Source organism: Exserohilum turcica, assembly GCF_000359705.1.
Source record: "Exserohilum turcica Et28A unplaced genomic scaffold SETTUscaffold_11, whole genome shotgun sequence".
NCBI lineage: Eukaryota > Fungi > Ascomycota > Dothideomycetes > Pleosporales > Pleosporaceae > Exserohilum > Exserohilum turcicum.
Genome location: NW_007359926.1, coordinates 862609 through 889103, shown reverse-complemented (window position 1 = coordinate 889103; position 26495 = coordinate 862609). Strand labels below are relative to the sequence as shown.

General features: G+C 53.6%; 13 protein-coding genes across 13 annotated transcripts; 7 read left to right on the top strand and 6 right to left on the bottom strand.

Moving 5' to 3' along the window:
• Positions 1-121: 121 nt before the first annotated feature.
• Positions 122-897, top strand: SETTUDRAFT_167157 (uncharacterized protein). The gene is made up of 2 exons (XM_008023932.1): positions 122-293; positions 442-897. The coding sequence occupies exons 1-2, from the start codon at positions 131-133 to the stop codon at positions 759-761; spliced, it is 483 nt and encodes a 160-aa protein (XP_008022123.1). The 5' UTR covers positions 122-130; the 3' UTR covers positions 762-897.
• Positions 898-1930: 1033 nt separating this feature from the next.
• SETTUDRAFT_25517 (uncharacterized protein) lies at positions 1931-3883 on the bottom strand (the record flags this gene model as incomplete). The annotated part of the gene is made up of 2 exons (XM_008023645.1): positions 1931-3265; positions 3323-3883. The coding sequence occupies 2 exons, from the start codon at positions 3881-3883 to the stop codon at positions 1931-1933; spliced, it is 1896 nt and encodes a 631-aa protein (XP_008021836.1).
• Positions 3884-5854: 1971 nt separating this feature from the next.
• Positions 5855-8021, bottom strand: SETTUDRAFT_145900 (uncharacterized protein; the record flags this gene model as incomplete). The annotated part of the gene is made up of 2 exons (XM_008023931.1): positions 7636-8021; positions 5855-7564 (listed from the first exon to the last, which is right to left on the bottom strand). The coding sequence occupies exons 1-2, from the start codon at positions 7900-7902 to the stop codon at positions 5855-5857; spliced, it is 1977 nt and encodes a 658-aa protein (XP_008022122.1). The 5' UTR covers positions 7903-8021.
• Positions 8022-9857: 1836 nt separating this feature from the next.
• Positions 9858-11915, top strand: SETTUDRAFT_167156 (uncharacterized protein). The gene has a single exon (XM_008023930.1). It carries the CDS (start codon positions 9869-9871, stop codon positions 11528-11530), a length of 1662 nt encoding a protein of 553 aa, XP_008022121.1. The 5' UTR covers positions 9858-9868; the 3' UTR covers positions 11531-11915.
• A 257-nt stretch (positions 11916-12172) lies between these two features.
• SETTUDRAFT_25514 (uncharacterized protein) lies at positions 12173-13214 on the top strand (the record flags this gene model as incomplete). The annotated part of the gene is made up of 3 exons (XM_008023644.1): positions 12173-12382; positions 12453-12965; positions 13026-13214. 3 exons carry the CDS (start codon positions 12173-12175, stop codon positions 13212-13214), a joined length of 912 nt encoding a protein of 303 aa, XP_008021835.1.
• Positions 13215-13766: 552 nt separating this feature from the next.
• Positions 13767-15767, top strand: SETTUDRAFT_145892 (uncharacterized protein; the record flags this gene model as incomplete). The annotated part of the gene is made up of 3 exons (XM_008023929.1): positions 13767-14720; positions 14777-15302; positions 15376-15767. 3 exons carry the CDS (start codon positions 13767-13769, stop codon positions 15693-15695), a joined length of 1800 nt encoding a protein of 599 aa, XP_008022120.1. The 3' UTR covers positions 15696-15767.
• A 2114-nt stretch (positions 15768-17881) lies between these two features.
• On the top strand, positions 17882-18744 carry SETTUDRAFT_167155 (uncharacterized protein). Its single transcript, XM_008023928.1, has one exon. The coding sequence runs from the start codon at positions 17987-17989 to the stop codon at positions 18599-18601; it is 615 nt and encodes a 204-aa protein (XP_008022119.1). The 5' UTR covers positions 17882-17986; the 3' UTR covers positions 18602-18744.
• A 422-nt stretch (positions 18745-19166) lies between these two features.
• Positions 19167-19514, bottom strand: SETTUDRAFT_36880 (uncharacterized protein; the record flags this gene model as incomplete). The annotated part of the gene is made up of 1 exon (XM_008023695.1): positions 19167-19514. The coding sequence occupies one exon, from the start codon at positions 19512-19514 to the stop codon at positions 19167-19169; it is 348 nt and encodes a 115-aa protein (XP_008021886.1).
• Positions 19515-19516: 2 nt separating this feature from the next.
• Positions 19517-20952, bottom strand: SETTUDRAFT_145889 (uncharacterized protein). Its single transcript, XM_008023927.1, has one exon. The coding sequence runs from the start codon at positions 20818-20820 to the stop codon at positions 19696-19698; it is 1125 nt and encodes a 374-aa protein (XP_008022118.1). The 5' UTR covers positions 20821-20952; the 3' UTR covers positions 19517-19695.
• Positions 20953-21185: 233 nt separating this feature from the next.
• SETTUDRAFT_167153 (uncharacterized protein) lies at positions 21186-22006 on the bottom strand. Its single transcript, XM_008023926.1, has 3 exons — positions 21816-22006; positions 21651-21766; positions 21186-21597 (listed from the first exon to the last, which is right to left on the bottom strand). Exons 1-3 carry the CDS (start codon positions 21922-21924, stop codon positions 21373-21375), a joined length of 450 nt encoding a protein of 149 aa, XP_008022117.1. The 5' UTR covers positions 21925-22006; the 3' UTR covers positions 21186-21372.
• A 458-nt stretch (positions 22007-22464) lies between these two features.
• SETTUDRAFT_25509 (uncharacterized protein) lies at positions 22465-23543 on the top strand (the record flags this gene model as incomplete). Its single annotated transcript, XM_008023643.1, has 2 exons — positions 22465-23163; positions 23214-23543. 2 exons carry the CDS (start codon positions 22465-22467, stop codon positions 23541-23543), a joined length of 1029 nt encoding a protein of 342 aa, XP_008021834.1.
• Positions 23544-23704: 161 nt separating this feature from the next.
• On the bottom strand, positions 23705-24010 carry SETTUDRAFT_158833 (uncharacterized protein; the record flags this gene model as incomplete). The annotated part of the gene is made up of 1 exon (XM_008023925.1): positions 23705-24010. The coding sequence occupies one exon, from the start codon at positions 24008-24010 to the stop codon at positions 23705-23707; it is 306 nt and encodes a 101-aa protein (XP_008022116.1).
• A 286-nt stretch (positions 24011-24296) lies between these two features.
• Positions 24297-25548, top strand: SETTUDRAFT_167151 (uncharacterized protein). The gene is made up of 2 exons (XM_008023924.1): positions 24297-24741; positions 24874-25548. Exons 1-2 carry the CDS (start codon positions 24351-24353, stop codon positions 25404-25406), a joined length of 924 nt encoding a protein of 307 aa, XP_008022115.1. The 5' UTR covers positions 24297-24350; the 3' UTR covers positions 25407-25548.
• The last annotated feature ends 947 nt before the right edge of the window (positions 25549-26495 follow it).

The window sequence follows — 26495 nt, the reverse complement described above, 5'->3', positions numbered from 1 at the left end:
GGTGGCGGGATGTTGCTGCCTTGACTCGACCTGCTTTTCTTGGGTATATATAAGTACGATACGAAGAATATACATTATACCACTACACCTATTCCCTTTTTCTTTCTTGGACAAGCAAACTACACACAACATGGCCGATAGCAGCGCTACCACGCTCCAGCAGCAACAGAAGACGTACAAGCAGGCGGCGTCGGACTACTACAACCAAAAGTACGAGACGTGGATGCCGTGGATCGAGGACCAGTATCTCAAGTGGTTCACCAAGGATAATAAAGTTAGCTATGCTACTAAACGTACGTTTTGCCTTATTTCTATCTACTTACATACATACATGTCCTCACATCATCGTTGTTGTGATCCGTCTTCTTCCTCCGACGTCATCAACCCACTCCATACATGTATACATACATACATACATACATAACTAACGCCACTCCCCAGAGAACCTCGACAAAACAAAAGTCACCGGTATAGACCAAGTCGACACGCTGCAAGACGGGGTACACGGCCTTGTAACAGGGCAAGTGGGCCAAGGCGGGCTCGCGCAACCCCTCGGCGACGCAATCTCCAAAGAAGGCGTTAATCGCGCGGAGCGCGGCGGGAAAGATGAGCACGGCAGACCGCTTGAGGGTCAGGGCCCGCTAGGTGGATATGGGCAGAGTGCCGTCGAGGGCGTCAAGGGCGGCGCGGGGGGTCTGGCTGATGGGGCGAAGAGTGCGGGGGGTTGGATGGGCGGTATGATGGGGGGTCAGAAGAAGTAGAGGAGGTGAGGTGAGGTGAGGAAGAGTATGTGTGTATGCGTGGGGGATATTGATACCATTGTTTTTGTCTTCTTCTTCTTCTTCTTCTTCTTCTTCTTCTTCTTCTTCTTCTTCTTCTTCTTCTTCTTCTGCTTTTTTGGCCGGGTTGGGATCACGTGTGGTTTTACAATCTAGTTTTTTTCTTCTCGTGCCAAAAAACCGGGCAGCGCAGCGCAGCGCATATTCGACAGGGGTTTGCCTTCAAAACGGCCTTGATACGCCGCTCGCTTGAGAGACGCTGCTTGTGTGGTGCTGGTGCTGGTAGGCTGGTAGGTTAGGTGTTAGGGGGGGGCGCCCTACGTCATTGGAACCGCACGATCGAGACTTGGACTTGATCGTCCCGCCGCCGCGGCGCTGGCGCTGGCACTGGCACTGGCGCCATCACCATGCCCCCCATGCAATGCCAGATTGCAAATCATCACTTGTCTGCTGCGGCCGCATACGGGGATTGGCTAGGTTTTTGGGGGGGGGGGGGGGAGGAGGGGACGGGCTGGGCGTGTTGCATGGATTGGGCGCCCGCCCATGACACCGATGTTACATGTGTTGAGGGAGAAAGAGCATAAAGGCACATGTACATGCACAGCTAGAAGAGATGGAAGGTGGACGCGGGAACGACGACGAGGGGGCGGCCTGACTGCGCGCCACCGACTCCCTAGATTCATTACTGGGAATTATATTATACACCTAAAGATAACGCCGTGCTCCTTCAGACAGTTTTTTTTTCCTTTGTGAGAGTGGGTCATTCATGATCCAAGCCAAGTCTCATTCTTCTTCCTCTTCTTCTTCTCCTCCTGCCCCCTTTGAACGCCAGGTGATTCGGGGCAGCCCATGGCTGAAACGTCAAAAGGCAACCGTCCAGGACGCCAACCATACTCTGGCGCTGCGAGGCGCAGCAAATGACAGATCCGATAGTGTCATGTGAGGTTACAAGAGAGCAAAGCAACGATGAAACCCACTGATATCATGACCCTTTTTTTGGACCCTCCCAAACGCCTGCACAGCGAAAATCACTGCTCGCAAGAAACCCGCTATTTTGCTGCATAAACACATAGTTTCGCTCCAAGATGGCTCTTTTCATCACATTTGCTCCGTCCAGAAACCCCCTATCCCTGCCACAACAACGTCGAGTTTTAGGCTGGCCTAGTAACGCCGGGTAGGCCATCCTCATTGGTAGACTGCGCGGGTGAGTCTGTGGTCGTCGGCTGACCACCAGACAAGGACTCTTCGCCGCGGCTTTCAGCACCGTAAATGTAGATACCGCCGTCTTCATCCTGGCCATAATCTTCCACAATATCACCATATTCCCGTGGATCAGACTGCCAAGCCGAGACTCTAGAGTTGGCGCTTGAAAAGGTCTCGGTGCTGTCACCGCTGTCGCTACAGTCCCCCGGGATGACGTCATCACCGCGTTGGGCAAGGAGATAGTATTCGCCCAGGTTGTCCCAGTGGCGACGATGCAGATGGTCGTGCTCTATATGTTCGCTCACACTACTCTGGTGAGCTCTGCATTCCGCCAGTGCTTCTGTTCGTCGCGGTATCTCCAAGTCAATGACCGGGCTATTGCCTAGCTCCACAGACGTGTCGGCCAAAACTTCCTGGTCATGCGCGGTTGCGATTCTCGAAGCAACATCAATGGCTTTCCAGTGAGCAATCCTCTTCTGTATGTCTGTGCGAATGTGTGCCGAATGGAAATAGTTCCTGAAAAATGATGGGAAGCCTTGAGATAGCGTCAGGGAACACTGATCTTCAATGCCACGTAACTGATAGAACTTGATATACGTAACCAAGTACTCCGTCATCTTGAACACAAAAGGCCCGCATGGCCCAGCATCGGAAAAGGCCAAGTTGTCAAGAATCTGATTGGGAGTGTACTTTTGAGGTTCAAAAGTCCACGAGTCGAGATCTTCTCCAAGTATTCTCAGCATGCCAGCACTGATTTCGTAACCCAGGTTTTGATAGACAGCGTCATCGACAAATAGAGAATCCACGTAATAGATTTTCTTGTGATTCCTGTCCAGTATAATCAGGGACCAGTGGATGCCCCCGTCCACATTAGTACCGATGGCGTCGTTTACAGGGAGAAAGATCCATCTCTTGTCCTCGAAGCGTGCTCTGTACTCGGAAAACTCTTGGGGCTTGTAGTCTTCGTCTTTCCTAGCGCAATAGCAGATCTGTGACATCATGGAGTTGGCAATTTCGATATCATAGTTGTCGCAGTCAGTGTCTCGGCGCAAGATCTCCAGAGCCATGTCGAGACTTTCATCGCGCATCCATGGATCCCCATTCTTGAAGTCGGTACAGATGATGTTGCGGAAAGTGTAGTTGCAAATTGTTGCATCTCCCAGCTCCAGATACATCTTTTCATCAAACGGGGGATACAGTTGAAACATTTTACCCAACCCGGCATATCGACCTGGATGGGGAACAGGAATATGCGTGGAAAGGACAGGATCCTGAGACTCGTACTGGATTTTGTCAGCGTGTTGTTCAGCTGTTAGTTCAAGTGGATAACTTGTACAGACCTCGGGTTGATCTACTCCCCAGTCGACTGCGCTGGATGTACCCCAGTTGTTAACCGTGTTGACATCGATGCTGTATCGTCGTGTGAGTAGCGGAGGCTTAGTCCGCCTTGTGGGTAACCCGCCACGAGCAAATCCCCGTGAAGCAACAAGCAGCGTTCTATAAGTGTTCATTCTCATGATAGAACGTGTCTTCTCGTATATTTGCTGGGGTTTGAGGTAAGCATTCTTTGTGATCTTGGACTGGTTGTCAAACTTTTGTGAGAGCGAATTCGTTTTGTCAGATGATGCAGCTCTCGTAGCTGGCGTAGGCGGTGCAGAGCTTTCGAGTGAAGGCGCAGCTGCCGAGGGCTCAGCTTCAAGGGAAGTAGCCAGTGGGGTCGTAGGCGTGTTGGAATCGTGATCCTGAGAGATAGGAGTTGTGTGATGGGCTGGTACATCTTCTTGAGGCTGCGAAGACACACAATTGTCCGTGTCCGGTAGTGATGGTTGCTGCATCTCGACCTTCTCGTGTGCCTGACTATCCTTTGGTGACGCGACGTGCTCATCGGTAACATTGGACATGTTTGGAGGTGTGCTGAGTGTCGAATCCATGGGTTGTAGTGCGACGAGGGATTCTGACTGCGGTCGGGTATGTGAGTGCAACCGTGGGAGGAAGGTGCTTGTGAAGCAGTTGCGATCTACGCAGTCACCTAATTTGGGCTGTGCTCCGCTCCTCTGGTATCACTTGGACGTCTCGGTATTTGCTCTCGGGCGTAGTATTGCTGGAAGAGGTTGGTGACAACGTGAGTGTCGGTTTGCGCGAAACAGGTGATGGTCAGGACCGTGAGCCGACAAGCACTGCCTGCTCGTTGCGACTTTGCTACCGTAAACTTGAAAGTGGAGCGTGGATTTGCGCTGGTAGTGTGTGACTGCAAGTTGTATGCGTCTAGGTTTGCGTTAGAAAAAGAGGGCACTGAATGTGAATGCAGCTACCTGTTCCGTGTTTGAATGTAGCTTGCTTCACCTACAATAGCACGATTGTTCCCTTCACTTCGAGACAGCGCCAAAGCTTCGGTGTAGTGTCAGTATAGAGCTGAGGGTGGTGAAAGCACGCTTGTTGATGCGTTGTCTTTATTCAAGAGTATGTAGTACAGGAAACAGTCAGGTATCTCCTTATAATGGCACTGTGAAAGACAGTCGGCTCAGTGTGCTGTTAACGAGGCTTGAGGTCCATTAATCCCATCACATCACTCGCCAGTAAGAAAGCCACGAGATCCAAAGCATTGTCAATCAAGCCGCTCGCGAGAGCCCCCCCCCCCCCCCCCAAGTTATTCTACGTCTGTCGAGCCTACCAACCTTGGTTGATAATTTGCAAAACCTAGGCCCTAACTTGAACCATGTGGATGTTGTATTCAATTCAATTGCTGTGATTGTGCACGCAGGTGTGGGTCTGACTGTGAGAACCAAGGTTCTGAACCCCCTTTTAGGAAATATTCACAGTGCGACACACACGAGTAATACTATCAGTAAATCCAGTCGCAACTATGGAAAATACGGGAAGCGTGCCCAGCAGTGTAAATCCTAATTTCAAAAGCACACTCCAGACTACACATTCCCAAAGGGTTGCTGGGGTCGTTACTCTTGTAGGAATTGCAGTTGCAGAATTCTAACAGACTGGGTATTGGCTGGATTTGCGGAACCTGCCCGCTTGCTTAGTCTCCTTTCATATTGCTGTCCGCTTAGCTGGCATCTGTTTTAACACGATGATCAGCAGCCCACAATCAAGACACGTCAAGTCTGCTGCCTCCTAGTGAGATGGCTATCGCAGCCACGTAGGCACTCGCCTTCTAGCTGCATTATTAATAAGAGAAACAACACATGTGGGGCATGATATGATGACAATGGTGGCATACTTGCTTACACTGGTGGGGGGGGGGGGGTAATAGGATACAAGTCACTGTAAACAGGATTTGGCAGAGGAAAAAAAATCTTGAGATGAAGGTGTTATGTACAGTTGGAAGACAAAGAAGAAAATAAGCGGTGGTATATCAACTATAAAGAAAAAAACAGCGCAAAGAACGGCCGTGAGTGTGAGGTGTGCCGGCGACGGAGGACCAGCTGCGCCTACCGCGCATACCCTGGACCCATGATAATAGCGCTCGCCCCTCTACTGTCGATGATGCAGATGCAGAACGACTTGGGCGCCCATATGCTCCTTGGAGATGCTAGACAAAGAAAATTGAAAGAGAAAAAAAAAGGCGAATGAGAAACGCTCCTTATTTTGAGGAACGTGTTGCAAAACTGCTGCATATGCTTACCCGAAAATTGTCCTCAGGTGTTTGTCGCATGTGAAAATTTCAAGCTTTTGGTTTCCCCTGTTTCTACATCATGGTATGCAACTCAACATTGCCTGCGTGTCTATGTCGACTCGTAAGTCAAATATACCGGTCGGGGCGTAATGGTACGTCGACTGGAGAGTTGACCGATGACACTAGGAAGCCAGCGTTAGAACCATTTGCGTGGGTTGCAGCTTTTCCTAGAGTTTTTGCTTGCTCACTCTCCGGTGCTTGATCCCCTCAATCTTCTACCCAGGCTTACGCTGCGGCCAAGATCCGAAATGCCGCCGACTGAATGTCTGTTGCTGGGGTTTCGGGCGACGCTCAATTGTGCCCGAGCTCGAAGGCCTCCAGACAAGGGCTTCTCGTAATTGGCCGGGGAACCCTCGCGACCTAGATTGTGGCCGTAACGACTTTGATTATCCCGAAAGAGGAGGCTGTGCTCGTTTGTTGACGGTGTACTGCTGGAGATGCTGGGCCTACGAAGACTCGAGGGGGTCTGGATCGCGGGTGATGGCTGCAGGTCGGGCATGGGTTCACGAGAAGTGTACTGCCTACCGGTGCTGAACCGGTTCTTCTCGTTTTGTTGTTGTCGTGATCGGAAATCAATCGAGGTCATTGCACGGGATGGTGCGCGAAATAATATCGTCTCGTCCTCATCCTCTTCCACGCTCTGTCGTGCCCGGTGAAGACTGGTGCCTGCTCGCTGCAGTCGCGAAGGAGCCTGCCTGTCGTCGTAGGGCTCTTGACTGGTGTCTCGCGGACTGTTCGTGTTAACAGCAAGCATACTGCTCCTTCGAGCCTCAATGCGCGACATTGCTCTGCTGGGACTAACACCAGGCAACGTGTTGCTCTCGGACTCGATACTCTCTCGTATGCTTGGTGACTCGCCGTTGAGCTGGACGCTTGGGCGACGCGATATTGCAGCCGTGGCGTTCCGGAAGGCGGGACTGGCCAAGCCCGTCTTTGTGTCGCACATGGCTATACATAGCTCAGTCAAACTGCGGCAGAGGTTATCAGCTTTGCGCCGAACTTGGCGGTCAGACACGACCGCACCGTTGGTAATGGAGCTGACTGAATGAAGCGTGCCCTGGGGCCCAGCACTGCCGCTCATTTCAGCCAGCGCCAGCGCCTCTAATGCCGCCGCCTCCAACGTGCGGTACACTGCGGGCGAGATGTGTTGCCGCGCCTTGGCAAGAGCGTCTCTTAGCAGTGGGTGGGTTTTGGGGCTGTTGGTCGTGGTATGCGAGGCAACGGTAGACTCGGACGGAGAAGGGTTTGACTTTCGCTGTTGGTTTGGCGACGAAGAGACAGTCGTAGCCGACGTGTTGGCGGTGCGTGGGCGGTCGGCTGACGCTTGGGACACAATGGCACCGGACGTCGAAGGAATCTTGCCTCCCATTTCAATCTTGCGTATCCGGGACTTGAGCTCGTCCAATTCGTCCCATACAGACGCCGCAGGCCCTGTGGACCCGTGCGATTCAGTGCCGTCGGCGCGTGAGGCCGATTCAAACGACGTCTCTACCTGGGGCGTTCGTGGCTCATACGACAGATTCGAGGGCCTGTACGGCTGGATTGGCGTGCGAGTGGACGATGCGTGGTTGACTTCTGGCTGGGATGAGCGCCTTGGTGAGGCGAACTGGGCGAGGAAATCGCGCGGGGAGAGGTCCGAGTCTCTTCGTACCGAACTCAGGGATATCTTGTGCGAGAGCTGGGGCGTTCGGTAGACCGCCTCGGGGGCTGGCGAGTTGGAGGACCGATCAAAGCGCGATGGCGTGGGCAAGAGCGAGCCGCGGCGGAGGGCGCTGGACCTGGAATCTACGGCGGAGGGAATGCGGGTTGATGTTGGCGTGGTGGAGCTTGGTTGCACGGGCGTCTGCAGGGCGGATGGATATGACTGTCGTTCATTGATGCGGGCAACTCGAGACTGGGTTGGTGTCAGCCTCCTGTACGGTACATGGCTCGTTACAAGCAAACGATTGCACTGGGATGTCTCACCTTTAACCGGTCAATCCGGGGCGTGGGTTCTGCTGGGCGCGGCGGCTGCTGATGCTGCTGCTGCTGCTGCTGTTGCTGCGACTGTTGCTGCTTGGGCGCACTGTCGGCGGCGATGTTCAGGAACAGGTCCTCCTTCTCCCCATCTGTGCCTGGAGTCACAGGCGCCGAGGCAGACGGTCCGCGTCCGCTGTGCGCCGCGTGGTAGTCCTCCATACGGCTGCGGGGGCCAGAACCGAACTCTGACGACTCGTCGGTCGAGCTGGCCATGCGGTGCGGCGGCGGCGGCCGTGACGAGCTGGCGGCGGAATTGCGACGGGGGACGGGCAGTCTGAGAGTCGGCACGCTCTCGGCGGGCGGTGCTTGCTGGTGGTGGTGGTGAGGGTGGAGGAGGTGGTGGTAGTGGTGGTGGTGGTGGTGTTGTTGTTTTTGCGGGGCGTTGGTCGAGGAGCCCGTTTCGTCGTCCCCACGCCGTCGCTTGGTCGATGGGAGCGAGCCACTTGGTGCTACCAGTGCGGATGGCGACAATTGCTGGGGCGCATAGGAGAGATCGGCGGGGGTTTGCGAGGCTCGACTGCGCGTAACTAGGGTGACGGGGGGGCCGCGCGAATTGTCTATGCCATGTGCACTGTGGGAGGCCGGGGGCCGTCTGGCGGCAGCGGGCGACGACGACAAGGACAATGCCAGCGCCGAGGGCAGGCGCAAGAGCGAGGGCGGCTCGGGGTTGGTGTTGTTGCGCTGGCGGCCGGGCCGGGGTAGCGCGGTGTGCGAGGATAGCGTGTTTCGCCGCGTGTGGTCGTGCGGTTGGGGTGGCAGTGATGGCGGTGGTGGTGGTGGTGGTGGTGGTAGTGGTGCATGTGGATGCGGTGGTGGTGGCAGTGGCAGCGGCAGCGGCAGCAGCGACGGTTGCAGGGCTCGTCCAGCCAGAGGGCCAGAATGCGCCGGCATAGCTGCAGGCAATCCAGGTGCGCTGGCACGCAGCGGACAGGGATGACGGGCAACGTTTCAGAGCACACTCAGCCCGGCAAGGCCTGCTACGGGGGCCCACCGAGTGCGTGCGAGCCGGCGGCGAAGATTGCGCATGTGCATGCTCCTTTTGCTGTTCAAAAGGAAGATGCTGCGACATGGCCGCCCGCGAGGCCTTGGCCCCTGGGTCGCTAGGGCGGCGGGCAATGATTGCATGCAAACAAAGGGCACACCACCCACGCCCACGCCCACGCCCACGCCCACGATGATGTGCAGCTAGCCCTACAGCCCGCCATCCTAGCACCTATACCCACGCGCGCTATCGCCGCCAGCACTGCGCGTTCACTCGCCCTCGCCGCCGCGCCCCGCCGCCGTGTGTCCAACGTCGCCAACGGGCGCCCATCCGGCCCTGGCCTGGCCTGGCGACTGACTGGCTGGCTTACCTGCTAGCACTGCCTAACACGCCTCCTCGTTACTCGTGCTGCCTCCTCGTCTCCTGCGGCGCGCGCTGGCCATGCTGACTCGCGCCTCCACCGGTTTAAATGAGCGCCTGCATGCGGTTAAACGCCTCGTCTCCCTGCGCGAACCCACACCGCTGCTTGCAAGCCATCGTCCATCTTGCTTGCGCCTGTGTGCCCTCGTCCGTCTCCCTACGCCTGCCACCACGCCCGCATCCGGCACCCACGCCAGAGCGACCGCCCGCAATCGGCGAGCCTGTGCCTGTGCCTGTGCCTGTGCCTGTTCCTGCATTCGTCGCCCCCCGGCACATGAGGCTGTTCCCAGAGCGCATAAGCGAGCTGCCATGGCTGACGACACGGGCATTGACTTGTGCAAGCCTGGGAGATCCCTGGGGCAGCGCCATGTATAGTAATGTACATGTATTCTAAGTGTGTGTGTTGAGATCCATGTGTCCATGCAGTCCAAGAGTGCGACGTCGGCTGGCAGCACGTCTGGCCTGTCGTAATACACAATACGGCAATCAAACGGCCCTATGTATGGTAGAGTCAGGCTGTAGCTGCGTAAGCATCTCGTCAATTCGTGCCTCTCGGGCCTTACTGCGTGGCCTCGTCGGCGCGACCCGTGGTCCTATATTGGGAGTGGGGCGCAATGAAATCGCCAGTCCAGGGCAGCACATGTCGTCGTCGCGTGTCACGTGACCCGGCTCCGGCAGAACCACGTCGCCGACGAGCCCGACGAAATAAACTGGTCTTGCCATCGACATCGCCTCCACCCCGGCCATCACCACGACCGCGTCCCCTTTGACCACACCATGTCCGTCGCAGCACTATCCAAGTCGCTGCCCAAGCCGAAATACTCGGGCCAAGACGAGGAGCTCACCAACAGCACGCGTGTGCTGAGCTCCGACCAGTACGAAGCGCAGGTCGCACGGAAGCAGAATGGCCCTCCCCCGTACGGCAGCAGGCAAAGCTGGCGGCCCCGCGCGCCCGACGACTTTGGCGATGGAGGCGCGTTTCCCGAGGTCCACGTCGCCCAGTACCCGCTGGACATGGGCAAGAAGGGCACACCGTCAACATCAAACGCTCTCGTGAGACGAGTCGATGGCGAGGGCAAAACCAAATACGACGAGATTGCAAGGCGCGGCCACAGCGACTCGAGGATTGTGCAGGCGAGCTTCAAGGATCTCATCCCGCTGCGCCAGCAGGCAGATGCCGGCCAGCTGGACCTGTCGCGTCCGAGCCAGGAAGTGGTACAGGCGACAAAAGAGAAGACCGAACAGGCGCTCATGGCGCTGGTGGCGGGGCAGACTGCTGCGCAGCGACCGAAGAACGTACAAGGCCGAAAAGACGATGAGCCGACGTTTGTGCGATACACGCCGACCGCGCAGATGGGCGAGGCCCAGGGCAAGACGCGCATCTTCAAGATCCAGCAGCGACAGATTGACCCCATGGAGCCACCCAAATTCAAGCACAAGCGCATTCCTCGTGGCCCGCCATCGCCGCCGCCGCCCGTCCTCCACTCCCCCCCGCGAAAACTGACCGCCGAGGATCAGGAGATGTGGAAGATTCCGCCTCCCATCAGTAACTGGAAGAACCCCAAGGGTTACACAGTGCCTCTGGACAAGCGTCTGGCAGCCGATGGTCGGGGCCTGCAGGACATTACAATCAACGACAAGTTTGCGCAATTTGGCGAGGCGCTGCAGGCTGCAGACAGGCACGCACGTGAGGAAGTCAAGCAGCGTGCCATTATGCAACAGCGCCTGGCTGAGAAAGAGAAGCTACAAAAGGAAGAGCACCTGCGCAACCTGGCCAAGCAGGCGCGAGAAGAGCGCGCCAATGCCTCGCAAAGGCGAGCTCGTAGCGATTCCGAGACAGACTCAGAGGAGGAGGAAGTGCGGAAGAGAATGGACGCGCGCAAAGAGCGTCGTGAGGATTTCCAGCGTGAACTTCGCCAGTCGCGAATGGGCACCGAGCGTAAGATTCAGATGCTGGCTCGCGAGCAGAACCGCGACATCTCAGAGAAGGTGGCTCTTGGTCTGGCCAAACCCACACAGAGCGGGGAGTCCATGTATGACGCCCGCTTATTCAACCAGTCTAGTGGGTTCAATGCGGGGTTCAATGAGGATAACCACTATGATAAGCCTCTGTTCGCGGCCCAAGACGCAATAAGCAGCATCTACCGCCCGAGCGTGCAGCAAGACGATGGAGAGGACGATGGGCAGACGTACGACAGACTGACCAAAACGAGCAAGTTTGAAGTTTTGGGCAAAGCCAAGGAGGGCTTCAAGGGCGCCGACCTACAAGAAGCCCGCGACGGGCCAGTTCAGTTCGAGAAGGACACCGACGACCCCTTCAACATCAACCAGATGATTGACGAAGTCCGGGGCGAGAAGAAGGGCGAAAAGCGTTACGGCATCCAAGAGCCCGAGGGCAGGACAGCAAAGCGGGCAAGGGTGGATGATGACAGCGATTGAACGGCATAGCGTATTACCCTTGGCGTTTGGCAAATTTTTTTTGGTATAAAACGGACTGCTATTGCAGTCTTACATGAGCATTGGAAGCGAATCACAGCGGCCACCCCGTCCCGGCCTTGAAATTCTTCAATATCTGAATATGCACCAACCCCCGGAAAACGTGGTGTAGCGAATAATGTCCAAGTCTTTTGCATAGCCATATACCGTGTCAAACAGCCATCGGTCGACCAAACAGCCCCATACTGCATGCTGACTGTACCGTATAACGCCATTCGCCATTCGCCATTCGTCGGCTTCGTCGGGTACCCCAGTTTCGGATAGTGCACCACAGACGGCTGCTGGCAACTTGCCTTCATGCTTAGCATACCATGAGTCCACAGCCCCGCCGTCATCGCCCCCGCGCCGCTCCATTGCGCGTGCAAACTTTGGCAGCCAGGTGCGGCTGCTGGTTTGCGCTGGTGGGATCAAAGTCGCCGACAAGTTGCCGGTTGGCGGGTCTTAATCACACCTGCTAATCTTGGTTCGTCATCGACTAACTTTTGAGTTGCTTTTGCTATTCAAGATAACCACAGCACTTAGTTGACGCCACCACGCATACCAGTCTACGTACTTTAGCATTCTTATTCGACTTGAAAAGACAAAATGAACGGACAGTCTCAGCATCCTTCAGCAGTATCCGGTAACAAGGAGCACAAGTTCAATCCGAATTTTACAGATGCGGTCATCAATGCAACGGGACCCAAAGCCTCGCCGAGGGTCAGACAGCTCACTGCGGGGTTGATCCGCCATCTACATGATTTTGCGAGAGAAAATGAACTCACAGTGGATGAGTGGATGGTGGGCGTGGAGTTGGTATGTGCCATTGTCTTCCTATGCTATGCATTTACCAGGCATGCATGTAACATGTACCAACGGTGGCCAGATGAATGAAGCAGGACGCATGTCTGACTCCAAACGCAATGAAGGCCAACTTCTCTGCGATGTACTTGGACTTGAATCGCTCGTTGATGAGATAACGTACAAGCTCGCTTCGGCCGCTGCTGATGAGCCCACTGCGACCGCCATCTTAGGCCCTTTTTATCGAGCACATGCGCCGGAAATGCCTATGGGATCCTGTATTGTGGACAAAGGAACAAACGAGCAAGGTGATCGGACATGGATGCACGGAACAGTCACCGATTTCAGAACCGGAGCGCCGATTGAAGGCGCCGTAATCGATGTTTGGCACACGGCGCCGAATGGCCTGTATGAACAGCAGGACCCCAATCAGCCAGATATGAACCTCAGGGGCAGGTTCACAACTGGAAAGGATGGAGCGTACAACTTTTACTGTTTGAGGCCGGTGCCTTATCCTATTCCTTTCGACGGCCCGGCAGGAAAGGTGCTGCAAGCACTGGATAGACATCCGATGCGTCCGGCACATATCCATTTCTTGGTAAGTCAAACTTAGCATGCCGAGAGGATCATTAGACGCGGCAAACTAACCAATCAAAAGCTCACGGCGCCTGGCTACAAGCCGATTGTTACGCAAATCTTCGACCGAACGAGCAAGTACATTGAAGATGACGCAGTCTTTGCAGTCAAGGATTCGCTCATTGTAGATTTCAAGCCCTTTGACAAAGACCCCAAAGCAGACTTTGAGCTACCATATGACTTCAAGATGGCGAGCTTTGAGGATGCGTAGACGCACTCGGTTGCGGGGACGACAGAAGAAAGTGCACATGTGCAGTAGACGGAATCAACTCTTGTCGTGTCGTTCCAGCGTATTTTGATGACTTCTTCCAATGTGACCGTCCAAGTACTCCATGTTCTCCGTTCTCCGATTTCACGTGTTCCGATACCAATCGATGCACTCCGATCTTAGGCCGGTCCCCGCATGCACTACTCCACTAATCGCCTCCAACCGAACCGCGGCTGTCAATCAACGCCCTACTACACAACTCCGACGCCCTATCTCGCAGCTACATCATCTCTGCTGTTCCTGTGATTACATTCCTGATTCCACATTATCCTGGTCATCTTCCAAGAAATTGCTTACCTCATATACAGGAACGTACCCAGTCTCGAGGGATTTGCGCTTAAGTTACAGTACGTATGTTTGTTAGAGCTAAGCGCTATTACCATGTACCCCGTACTTGGCGTAATCCGCTAACCACCTCCAGGATACATTTGCAAAGACTCAGCTATCTCGCTGCCTTGAACGTTGTCAGCACGGAAAGATTCAGGCGCATCCGTCATGGACGAAAGCAAGATAACCCTTGGGCGTTATATGTGGGAACGCATTCACCAAATCGGTGTCGACACAATCTTTGGGGTGCCGGGCGACTTCAACCTTCAATTTCTTGACTACATCTTCCACGTCGATGGCCTGAAATGGACCGGTAACCAAAACGAGCTAAATGCAGCCTACGCCGCTGACGGCTATGCCCGCATCAAGAACATACCCGGATGCCTCGTTACTACTCACGGTGTGGGTGAGCTAAGCGCGCTGAACGGCATTGCAGGCAGCATGTCGGAGCACGTCAAGGTTATACATGTTGTTGGGCAGACTACACGCGCCATGCAAAAGGGCCAAATGATGATCCACCACAGCATTGGCATGAAGCCGAATCACCAGGTGTACAACAAGGCCAGTGAGGGGCTGAGATATGCAGCCGCGGAGCTTTGGGACATTGAAACCGCACCTCAGGAGATTGATCGTGTGATCCGAGAGTGTGTGCTCAAGAGCGGACCAGTGTACATCTTCTTGCCCTTGGATTTGAGCGCCGAACTGGTAGACAAGAGCTTGCTCGACAAGAAAATCGACTTGACGCCACAGATTGACGAAAATGCGCAGGAAAAGGCAATCAAGGCCATTACCACAGCAATAGCAGAGGCTAAGCAACCCACTATCCTAGTTGATGCGCTTGTGCAACGGTTTGGCGCGGTAAAGGAAGCCCAGCAGGTAGTCGAGAAGCTCAACGTCCCATTCTTTTCATCAGTCATGGGTAAAGGCATTGTCGATGAGACAGACGAGAGATTCGTCGGTGTGTGGAACGGCGAAGCAAGCACTCCGGGCGTCATGGAAGCTGCAAAAGCAGCGGATCTGGTGATAACACTGGGATACATCCCCTGTGACACCAACACGGCTGGTTTCTCAAGGCAACTGGAAGAAGGCAAAGTCATCCAAATCAACCAATTCGATGTTGTGGTAAGTCTTTACGCATCTCTACAACTATCGACATGTGATACTAACTATGAATGAAGGTGAAAGGCACATCATACCCTTCCATTTTCATGCAGCCGCTCCTTGTCGCTCTCATTGAATCCCTCCCCTCTCCAGCACAGCACTCGATTGCAAAACCGACGCTACCACCTCCACGCACGCCGCTCGACGCAGCATCTAAGGAACTAACGCAATCCCAGCTCTGGCCCATGATACAGACCTTCCTCAAGCCCGGCGATGTTGTCGTCAGCGAAACCGGCACCTCCAACTTTGGCATCTGCGACATCCCCTTGCCCACCGACATCACCGTCATAACACAGATTTACTACGGCAGCATTGGCTTTGCTACGGCCGCGACGCTCGGCGCCGATGTGGCGCGCAGAGAGCTCGAGGCTGCACAGGCGCGGCGCAACAATGGTAGAACGGTATTATTCACGGGCGACGGGTCCATGGCTCTTACGATACAGGAGGTCGGCACGATGATCAAGGCAAAGTGCAAAGCTGTGTTGTTTGTCATTAACAACGAGGGATACACGATTGAGCGGTTGATTTGGGGTGCACGCCAACGTATGTTCTTGGTTCTCCTTTGATTTCTCTCCACCTTTCCAAGAAGATTTACTAACACGGGGTAATTGTACAGCATACAACGACATTGTGCCGCACAACTATGCCCATCTTCTTTCGCTATACCACCATCCCGACCCCAGCTCGTCGTTCCACCGCGCAACGACAAAGGAAGAGCTCGCCGCCATCCTGACGAAACCGCAGGTCCAGCACCCAGAGCACCTGCAGCTCGTGGAGCTCGTGCTGCACAAGCTCGATACGAGCTGGAAGCTGGCGACGACGCTGGCGTGGCGCGGCGAACAGCACCAGGAGTATTTGGCGAGAGAAGGCTTTGTAGATACGTACGGCGGATGGGGTCTCGAGGGCAAGGCAGGCGGAAATATCAAGTGGAGCTGAAAAAGAGGGCGTTTTTCTTCCATGTACCACACCCCCCAAGTTCATGTCTTGGAAATACTTTATGATATCAATGCATCACATTCAAATAATCGTCTTCCCCCCCTCAAACGTGTAAAATATATAAACCCCCCCCCCCGAGTCCACTATATACAGTATCACGCAAACACAGCAATCAAACAAAACCACACAACAACAAGCTCATACACAACCAGCGGCATGCGCTCCCATATACACATGACAGCCGCAAACCCGCACCGCAGCGGAATCGTCGACGCAATCATCCGCCCGCTGCCCAGCAGCGTGAAAATCAGCTGGTACCACCCCACTGCTATACCGCCCAGGCCTTGCAGAATCGCGTTGTTAGTTTATTGGGCTGTTTGGAATCGGCGCGCTTGATGTGCGGGATGTATATGTAGATGTGTGTGTGTGTGTGTGTAGAGAGAGGGTGTGCTGGGAATAGAGGGGAGCATGTAAAAGAGAACTTAACTTACCAATTGACTGCAAAGTCTGCTCCGAACCCTGCATCCCCGTCATAGCTGCATATTCCTCGGTATTAATAAAACTGTATGCGCCGAGCGCCATGTTGACGAGGGAATGGAGGAGAAGGAGGAGGCGGGCGATGCGGGAGAGCGGCGACATTTTTTTCTTTTTCCCTTCTTTTTCTTCTTTGTTCAGTTTTCAAACAAGCTGATGTAGGATTTTTTGGGGGGGTGTGGGTTTGGTTTAGTGCTTGATGCGGGGATATGGTGACGTGATGTCGGTATCAAGAGTGAAGGAGAATTCGGCGGTGATGTTGGGGTGGTGATGGTGATTGGGAAAGAGGAAGAGGCGCTTGCAGCTTGAGTAAGTAGAGTGGGTACTTGCAACGAGAAAGTGGTTAGATAAGCGGAAACACCAAGACTTTTTTTCCTTCCTTAGACGATGAGTAAAGTCTCGGCTGGGGACGTTTTGTTTTCTTTGCATCGTTGCAGTTTACATACATACTGACCTGTAACAATAATGGCATTACCAGGGTTATTAACTTAGGAGTCATCTTTCTTGGGTCCAAGATGAGCGGGTTGGATGTAGTAGCCATAGATGAAATTGGAGCACTAGGATTATGAGACCACTGCATGATGGTCATTCTCTAAATTCACTTGCTAATTGTGACTATATAACGAGCTTGGAGATGTACTGGTTCTAGATGCGCCTTGAATGTTACTGTTTGATTGAAGGGCATTGTGATCGTGCCATTACTGGCATGGAACTAGCGCGCAATTAGGTGGACTTGATGTAGGCTGGATTCATGTGTTAAACTAGACAGTAAAAGTGTCACAGTTAGTCTAGGACAGAATCATCAATGTATTCTACGCTGACTAGCAATGCTTTACTTTTGCAACCAAGAGTGCGTTGTGCCCATCCCCGCACAGTGGAAAGCGGGGCGGGGGTGGCGTTACCAAATCGAACAACTGGAGCAGCCACGAGAAAATGGAATACTTAGGCGCTAAACCCAAATATATCAGAGCCTCAGCATGTTCCTAGTGTTCCTGTTTGATTTCGTTGATGAGGTGGTGCCATGGTGATTTGCTGCCCTAAAGAACTTCCGTGTCACTGACACAATGAATGGATTCATTAGGCGGATTGTATGTGAACATATCGATCGCGCACTTTCTTCATAATGAATTCAGCTAACCGATCTTACAGTTCTTGCAGCACATGTCCCTAGAGACACCACCGGAATCAATATATCTGGATTAAGGAAGTAAGTGAGGAGTGTTCAGAGCCAAGACTGGTACGGTTGGCTACTGGTGTGTCATATGAACCAGGAAGCGTCATCAACATGATCCAATGAAAAGAGAAAACTCAGCTACTTACATTCAAATGGCATAGAGTGCTCCGGTAGGCCGTCATGCCATTGTCGGGGTGCCCGCAAGCAACCGGGAGCCAGTTGAATCAGCAGTGCTAGCCCGACTAGATAATCCATGCATCAAATTAGAGCTGGTTTGCTCAGGCAATCCAGTGGCTAAAGAGACACAGAAGCACACCACCAAAATCTTTGCTGTAAAGCCTGATGGCGTGATGTCCCAACTGGCACCTGAACGGTCTATTTCCTTGCCGTAATAAAATGACAAAGAAATCGCGTGAGCTCTCTCAGTAACATGATGTCAATCTAAAAGAACAAATCAAATCGACATGTTGACCCTGATATAAGGTGAACTAATCCAACAACGCAACCCGATAAATCTGACCAACCTTTTCCTATCTACACGAGGTACAAGTCACCAAGTTCAAGAGCAATCAACCAAGCAACCATGGCAGAACAAGACAGCCTTTTCGTCGTCAAACGCACCATCCTCGATCCCAAGGCTCCCACCGGACTGAGCTTCCAGATAGCACTCCCGGCAACATTCACCGATCTCCGCGCCGCAAAGGAAGAAGCCAAGGCGCTGCTGTCCAAAGAAGGCTACGACACGGAATTCCTCACACCCTACGAAACAAAGAGCGATCCCTCAGCCTGGAAGCACGGCGACGGCGTCATTGTATTTGCGCAAGCGCCGTCAGGCCAGGAATTCAAAGTCGAAATCGACACGGTCGCCAACGCCGCGGGATTACAGGCAGATGCCTCGGGCAGGATCCAGCAGCCGCTGTATCACGTTGTTCAGACTCTGATCGAATATGACGATGATAGATCGGGGTCGGAGCGCCGCACTGTGGTCGAAGGCACGTTTGCGGATCGTGAGCGTGCGCGCGACCACGCGTTGCGCGTCCTGCTGGATGCCAACTTGAAGAGAGAGGACTTTGTCGAGTATGACGAGTATACGGATGGTACGGAGGGGCCGTTTGGCCCGGATGTTATTGTGCACGCGGTGAAAGAAGGTGGTGAGAATGTGCTGGTGTCGGTGATTGCGGATCAGCAGATCGTTTGAATGGGTAGGTGGGTGTCAGATTGTAACACAGTTGGCTTTTTTGGGTTCGGAATTCTTTTTACTATGTGTATACTCGATATTTCTAGCAATAAATTCATTGGGTTATGATAATGTCTCGTATTGAAATATCACTCTGATGTTGCATAGAACTGTCTTGGGTCCATATATGCGGCGTGCTGGTATCAATGCCCTTCTAGCCATGGGACCTCACTGAGCATCTATCCTTCTCTTTTTCCCCTCGAGATGCCGAAAGCTGCATTTGTGAACGGCCGGCGCCGAGAAGCCAATCATTCGATGTTTGGAAACGGCCATCAACACGTCCACACTTAGGCCTTTCATGTGCATCACAGGAAAATGGGAATAACTGAAACCGTCAGACTTCGCCCGCATCGACAAATGATGGAAAGACCCGGAGCAAGTAATATCACACAGCCCATGGCTAATTAGCCCTATGTGCATTGTCGAATGATGTCTGGCCATGCTCAAATCTGTGGGGGAGATGTTATTGGAAACTGTACTAAGTGAGCCATGTACATGTGTTGTGGTCTGACTTGGCGTCTATCTGTCATTCGTACTTGAGCAAAGTTGCGTCATGTGTACAAGGAAGCGTAGTACGTAAACGTCTCCTGACACTGACACTGACAACTTCGGTTCTCCTGCCACCATGGTTCGCAGCCGCAGCTCTCGGTCGCCGCAACCGAATTTGAGATAGCATAGTGGCGGCAGAGATGGTACGGGCCCCAAAAAAGGTTCTAGTAGTAGCTACGGTGTCGTTTGAATCGAACGCGGCGAGGGTGACTTGTGCTGGCTCGCTGCGATCGGGGATTTCAGTGATTTCGTCTGGTCGAGGATCAAGCGGCATCTTCATCAGCCTCACAGTAGCAATATTTAAATGCGATTGGGTATTAATCATATTCGATACATGAATTACAGGCGAACGCCCGTTCTGATGCTACGTAATGCTATGTGGCAGTTTCGCTCAAAAACAACTGCTAATAAAAAGGGTAATACTGAGAAACGCTCAAAGCCCCGCTCGCCAGCGATGTGAGTCAGCTATTATACAAAAATAAGTGGATAGAAAAAACAGATAGAAATTATGCGCCCAGCGCCGTAAGCCTGCTCTTGATGTCTGTCGGCCGCATCATCTGATTGATGACTACGCTAGACATGGCACCCATATTGACCAGGGAAACATATCCCGGTGCAACCTCATGTGCCAGCACTTCGACACACTTCATTGCCTCGTCTTTTGAGATGGGAGTTCGGATGGAGCCTTGCAGGGCCTGTAGAAGAGCTGTGGTGGAGAAAGAAACGCGGGATCCCGGCTTGCTCGCACAGAGAAGGGAAAGAACACCAAGAACTTCCGGGGTACGTTGCAGTGCTGCTCTCCGTTGAAGTTCAGCAGGCGTTGGGGCAGCAGGTCCAGCTTTTGCAGCCTCTTGCTTGGCGAGGATGCGATCGAGAAGATTGGTTTTGCGAACGGCAGCGAATTCGGTGATCTTGGCTTGTGCGGGTTGAGTCTGTTGGCCCTGGCCCATGGCCGGCTCATTTTCTTTTCCTGTTGCTGGTCTTGTCTTCTTTTGCGCACGTCCCTGCTGCACGCTCTCCTTGAATTCCCTCAACCTCTTGCGTCCCTTTTCTTGTGAGGGTGCGAGTGCGGTAAGGGATTCACATGTGGTGATCTCGGCCAGAGGAAGCTGGCTGAGGAATTTTGAGATGGAGGCGTCATCGAGAAAAGTCTCCATGGCGACTTGCTTGACATCGGTCTTCTTTGGGCGTCCCCGTCCGCGTTTGGGTACCGCAATAGGTCGAGTCGACATCTTCTGGGACGCACACCATTGCGACCACAACGTATCGAGGCCCTCCTTGAACAAATCCTGTAGTCCTTGCTCGTTCATGTGTGTCATTCCGTTCATCATGGGGCTGTTGTCTTTGATCTCGATGCAGATCTTGCCGCGGCCATAGTCGGAGAGGTAGTAAGGATTGCTGGAGCCGGAAGGGCCCTGGTCGAGGATGCCAATGAGCAGCCGGATGTCATCGTATGTGACCTTGCGTTGGCGCCAAACCAGAGTAGTGGATTTTGTCAAGTCTTGGAGGTCTGCTGGTGTAGAAGTGCCGTTGTGTGCGTAATGTAGCGAGAGAGCAGTCAGGAAGGACGAGTGGAGCGCGAGCAGGTTGACAAGCTCGGCCGGGAGCTGGCCGGGAGCAATGGGCGACATGTTTGGCGATGGGCGTGGAAAAGGATACAGCAATGGAATGTGGATAAGGAATATGCTGTGCAGATGTCGGGTTGGGGGGGCAAAGGAGCGTGGAGTGTGGTTTATGAGACGAGGGGGGCGGTGCAAAAGAGGGAAGGTAATGAGTGACACGCTCGACGCGCCTTGGGCTTGCGCCTACGCGTTCGCGTCGCGTGCCGCCCCACTCATTTGAAACCCGAACGAGCCGTTGCCCCACGCCATCGCCATGCCTTGACCATTCAGTTTTCAACATCAGCGGGATGATGAAATTGATGCAGAATGCAACATGGGTTCTTCTCCCGCGGGAACGGCTGTCAGGGATACGCGAGCCTGGTACTCCACGACGTGTCTAGACCAATTGGAGAGCAGGCAACAGTCTCTGACTATCATGCTATGCTATGGTATTACATTACGACGAAAAGACTGACACCCAGGTACTCCAATGCGCATGCATACTCTCAGGAGAACGCTTCCGCTCAGTCCTGTCATAATATCTATACATTAACAGCCCATATGTATCCTTGCTTACTTGCCTTACTTGCTTCCGCCAAACCATCCGCCAAACCAGCCCGATGCCTTTGCAGCCTTGTCCTCGACGGCAGCATCAAACTTGTTCGCTGCAGCATTGACCTGCTTGCCGGCTTGGTGCAGCTCTTGTTCAGCCCGTGCCTTGGCCTGCTCATACTGTTTCTTTGCATCGGCGCCGTAGGCATCAAGCTTCTCTTCAAGTTTGCCTGCTTCGGCCTTGGCTTGCTCGGCCTGCTGACAGTCAGCATCGTGTCGCGACTACGTCGAGCTTATTTCGAACATACATATCGCTGTGCGCTGGCGCGTACTGCCTCGTAGCTCTCTTCAGCGGCCTTCTTGGCTTCTTTGTCCTGGCCAGGGTAGTCGCCTCTTAGCCTTCGCGCAGCAGTGGCAGCATCGTCTGTACGTCTGTCAGCCTATCCTCTCCAAAGCGAATCATGGCTACGTACGCTCAATCTTCTTCTCCGCGAGCTTGGGGTCACCTCCGGCGCTGTAGAGATAGTAGGTGGCTCCACCAACAGCAGCAATACCACCGTAGGTCATGAATCGGCGAGACATGGTTGCAGGCGTTACTCTTGGGTAATTTGTTGGATCTGGCTCAAAAAAGAGGAAGCTGAACGACTTTGATTTTGAAAATGACGAGAAATCGAGGTGGTGTGAGAGAGGGGAAGACATTCAAGGCAGCCTGGTGTGACGTAATTCCTGCGCAGCTGCACGATCCAACTACGCGTGCGAACTGGATCGCCAAACGACGCCTAGCTAGCCGGCTGCCTCGACGACAGCATTGGCATCATGGCCATGATAGCCGAGACGCACCCACGCCCCTCACACTCGCTCGCTCTGCCTTGTTGCTTTTGCTAAACCTACTAGAGCTTGCATGTAGCCTCGCGTTGGCTCTAGCGTGGCTTGCATTTTGGTCGTGCTGTGCCTAGTATCATTTTGACGTGCACCGTCCCGCTGGCGACTCCCCCTGATACGCCCATCGCAGCACCCCAGACGCAGCATACCGCGCCTGCCTGACCCCGTCGGCCTCATGTCTCGACGATAGCAACGGCGTTTGCCTCCTGCTTCCTCTCCGCACACGCTACGCTGCACACTATGGCTGAGCAGCCAATAAGCCTCGTCGACCACACGAATGGCGCAGACACGCCCTCGACCACCGCAACCCAACCCGAGCAGCAGCCTGCCGACGCAAACTCGCACATCGACATCCTCTACGAGAACCAGCGCGGATGGTTCGTTTTCGGCATACCCCTCTTCTCGTCCAAAGCGCTATGGAACCTGAGGCTTGACCCGGCGCCCTGGCAGGATGCCAAGTTCAGGCCATCGGCTGTCAACATCACAAACGCCCAGGTGCCAGACCCGAGCTGGGTGTGGGACTGGAAAACTTGGTACGTCGACATGAGCTTGGATGTCGACGAGGAGGGGTGGCAATACAACATCCTGTTCAAGCGCTCGGCCTGGCATGGCAACCATCCGTGGTTTCACAGCTTTGTCCGCCGACGGCGCTGGCTGCGTAGACGAGTCAAGCAGAGACTGCCACCCAAAACAAAGGCCAACGCAAAGGAGCGAATGTTTGGCGACACATTCAGCATCGGCACGACCCTGGCTAGATCTACGTTTGGCACCGGCAGCGGCCTGCTGGACAGCTCTCAGCCAAGCTTGGACGAGGAGATTCGGGACATTCCGACATTGATGAAGAAGCTCAAGGCGGCGGCAATCGACCGCGAGAAGATTGTTTACATACACAGCTTTATCAATGATGGGGGTGAGGAGCTGTACTATCTCGCAGAGCAGGTATGCATTCACCGCGTATGCAAGCTTCCAACATCAGCTAACGTACGCAGATACCCGCAATCATGTCTATGCTCATTTTCCAAAACTCACGCCGTCAACTCCTCTCGACGCTAATGGACCGTTTCGACACGGCAAAAGAGCACCGCGAAGAACATGAGAAGAACGGCCAGCCCGAGGGTGAAGCTGAGGAACGGCGAATCAACAACCTGCTCAAAGCCGTCGAGGCAGCCGACAACGAGTGCAAGAAGCTGGAGTATTGGAGCGACATCAAGAATCTGGCCGAGGAGGGCAAAGCGGGCAACGCAACCGACCCAAAGACGGGTTGGGATGAGAAATGGCAGGGACTGGATGTTAGTGGGGCGAGCCATCCTGCGAAATGAGAAGCATGGGCATGGATTGGACTTTACCGGAGTTATTCGACTTTAGCGGAGTCGGTGGGTTGGCAATGCACAGGGAGTCGGCATTTGGCGTTAGCTGTTGCCCTGGGGCAGCAGATTCGGCGTAAATTTTCTGTCAAGCTTGAATATCACTACCGTCTGACTCACGCGCCTTCTGCCTTCACCATCCTCACTCGGATCGGCCCTCTGATGTCTTCCAAGCTCTCTGCGACCACGACTTGGCCCTTTTGCATGACTTCAACCTCGCCGGATGCTCTTTTGTCCCACAGAAGCTGCCGGATGCTGTCCATGGTTTCCCTCCACGACGATGCATCCAATACTTCCAACTCGGCGGTGGAAAAGGCGCGCGCGATCTCCGAGGGACAGATCGTCTTGGGCCAAGCTCTCGTGCTTAGTAGACGATCGGCATGTTCCAGTATAACGCGGCGCTGGGAGTCATTCAGAGGCATTTTTCGCTGCATATGCCGAGGTTGGATGTGTTGGATGCAGAATCCGGACGCGTTGCACGGGTGCGAATGACTCGGCCTTGTTCTTCTGGTCCTGGTGTTTGGGATACGATCGCGACGCTAGATGCCTCCACCGATCTACAACCAGGTACTACCGAGAACGCCTTGGACCGCTGCACCAATCCGCCCGCGTCAGAGCGCCCAATCGGCGCGCATCAATTGGAAAAATAAATCGACAGCCTTCTTTGTTTTGCGCGTCTCCCCTCTCTATGCACCGAGTCTGCCGGCATAAGTCGTACAAGGGTTGGCGATTTTGCTTTGCTGTCCGTCTTGGGTTCCTGCCATGCCGCACCGGTTACCCCACGCCCTCCGAGAGCTAGTTGCAGCGGGGCAGCTTTTCTCCTCAGCGCGACCCTTATCAAGCTCGACCTTTGCCTCGCCCTCCCAGCCCTTTTCCTCACTGCTCACCCGGGCTTCTGCGCGATCCTGCCATACTGGCCACTCCATTCCTAACCTCCATCCATCTACCGCGCAGCCGCTCCAGACCAAACGACAGTATTCCTGGCCAACCATGACTGGAACAGAGGGAACCCACGAGGTTCGCAAGTACCTCCAGCAGAGCCATGACCGCATCTTTGAGAACAACAAGAAGTGGGCCGACGAGATGAAGAAGAAGAACCCAGCTTTCTTCGACCACTTGAGTGCCGGCCAGGCACCTGAATATCTCTGGATTGGTGAGTCAACTTCCTGCTCCCAGCTGGCGGGGTCATCACTCGCTGTTCCAATGATTACAGTCATCAGCCTCAGCCTTTAGAACTTGCGATTGCAACCATGGAACAAACAGTCACTGACCAGTCACTCTACAGGCTGCTCCGACTCGCGCATCCCGGCCGAAGCCATTACCGGTCTCGAGCCCGGCGAGATGTTCATCCACCGCAACATTGCCAACCTTGTCTGCAACATTGACCTCAACGTCATGTCGGTCGTCAACTACGCCGTCCGCCACCTCAAGGTCAAGCACATTGTCGTCTGCGGACACTACGGCTGCGGCGGTGTCAAGGCTGCCATGACCCCCAAGGACATGGGCCTCTTGAACCCGTGGCTACGAAACATCCGCGATGTCTACAGGCTGCACCAAAAGGAGCTTGATGATGTCATTGCCAATGGTGGTACCGAGGATGACAAGTACAACAAGCTCGTCGAGCTGAATGTGTACGAGCAGTGCAGGAACGTCATCAAGACGGCGGCTGTACAGCAGTGCTGGGCAGAGAATGAGTTCCCTGTTGTCCATGGCTGGGTCTTTGGCTTCCAAGACGGCCTACTCAAGGACCTCAAGTTTGACCACGAAAATCAGCTCAAGGAGATCCAGAAGATTTACGACTTGACAAAGGAGATTTAAGTAGAGAGGCTGTGTATATTAGACTTGTGACATATGGAGGTGTGAGTTTAGCGAGGAGTTGAGGGTATGTGAGAGGTGAGGTGTATGTGAAGCTGATACAGTAGATTGAGTCGTTGAATGAACTGGCCGACTTGTGAATCACTCATTTGTGTGCATTGTGGTGTTTTTTTCTTACTGTGGTTTGACATCTAGTCCACACGCCATGGCGGGAGAAGGGAATTGAAGTCTTGGATCCAGTTCCTTTTGACTCTTCCCATTCCAGCTACCATCTTATAATTCCAGGACTGGTTCAATTTCCCCCATCTTTTCCCTTTCTCCTAGATGAGTGAGGAAGTAGTTGGCATTAAAACCTAGTATCCCACCAAAAACCCTAACAACCTCGAGAGCGACTAGAAGCGTATAATTTTATCTTTTTTTTTACCTGAATCGAACTTGAGCATCACTTCTTAACAATACATTCACAATGCTAAACAGGCTCCTATCACCCGCCAGACTCACAAATAAAAGGGCTAGATATCATAATCCAGGTTTTTGCTAATCAATGGAACCGGAAAGAGAGAATCTGTTTGACTAAATAGTACATGGTTGATAGATATATGTCTGTGAAAAAGACAGAACGAGGTGCTAAAGAGGAATAAATGGCTTCCTGTGATACGTTGGGGGCGGAGAAGTAGGCGAATAGATGGCTTTTTTTAGGGCCTCTTCCTGTTCCTAGTCTTGTGGTGGTGGTGGTGGTTAGTGGTGGGTGGTTCTGACTCGGTGCCTCAGATTCAGGCTCAGATTCAGGCTCAGATTCAGGTCCAGGCTTGCGTTTTAGATTTAGGTTTAGGTTCACCGACTAGCTGACTCTAGTGCTGATGCTGATGCTGGCGCTGTTTTCACTGTAGCTTTCATGACCAAGTGTATGTACATACGCATTTTTTTTGGTGCCCTTTTTTTTTGTGCAGCTGCGCTTTCGTTTCGATAGTTCGGCTAGAGTACGTTGGATGTTGTTTTGGACCCCATCAGGACCCATAGCTCACGGTATCTCACTTTGTAGAAATCAAGGAGGAAGAGGCGAACTTGAGAGAGAGAGAGAGAGAAAACGTC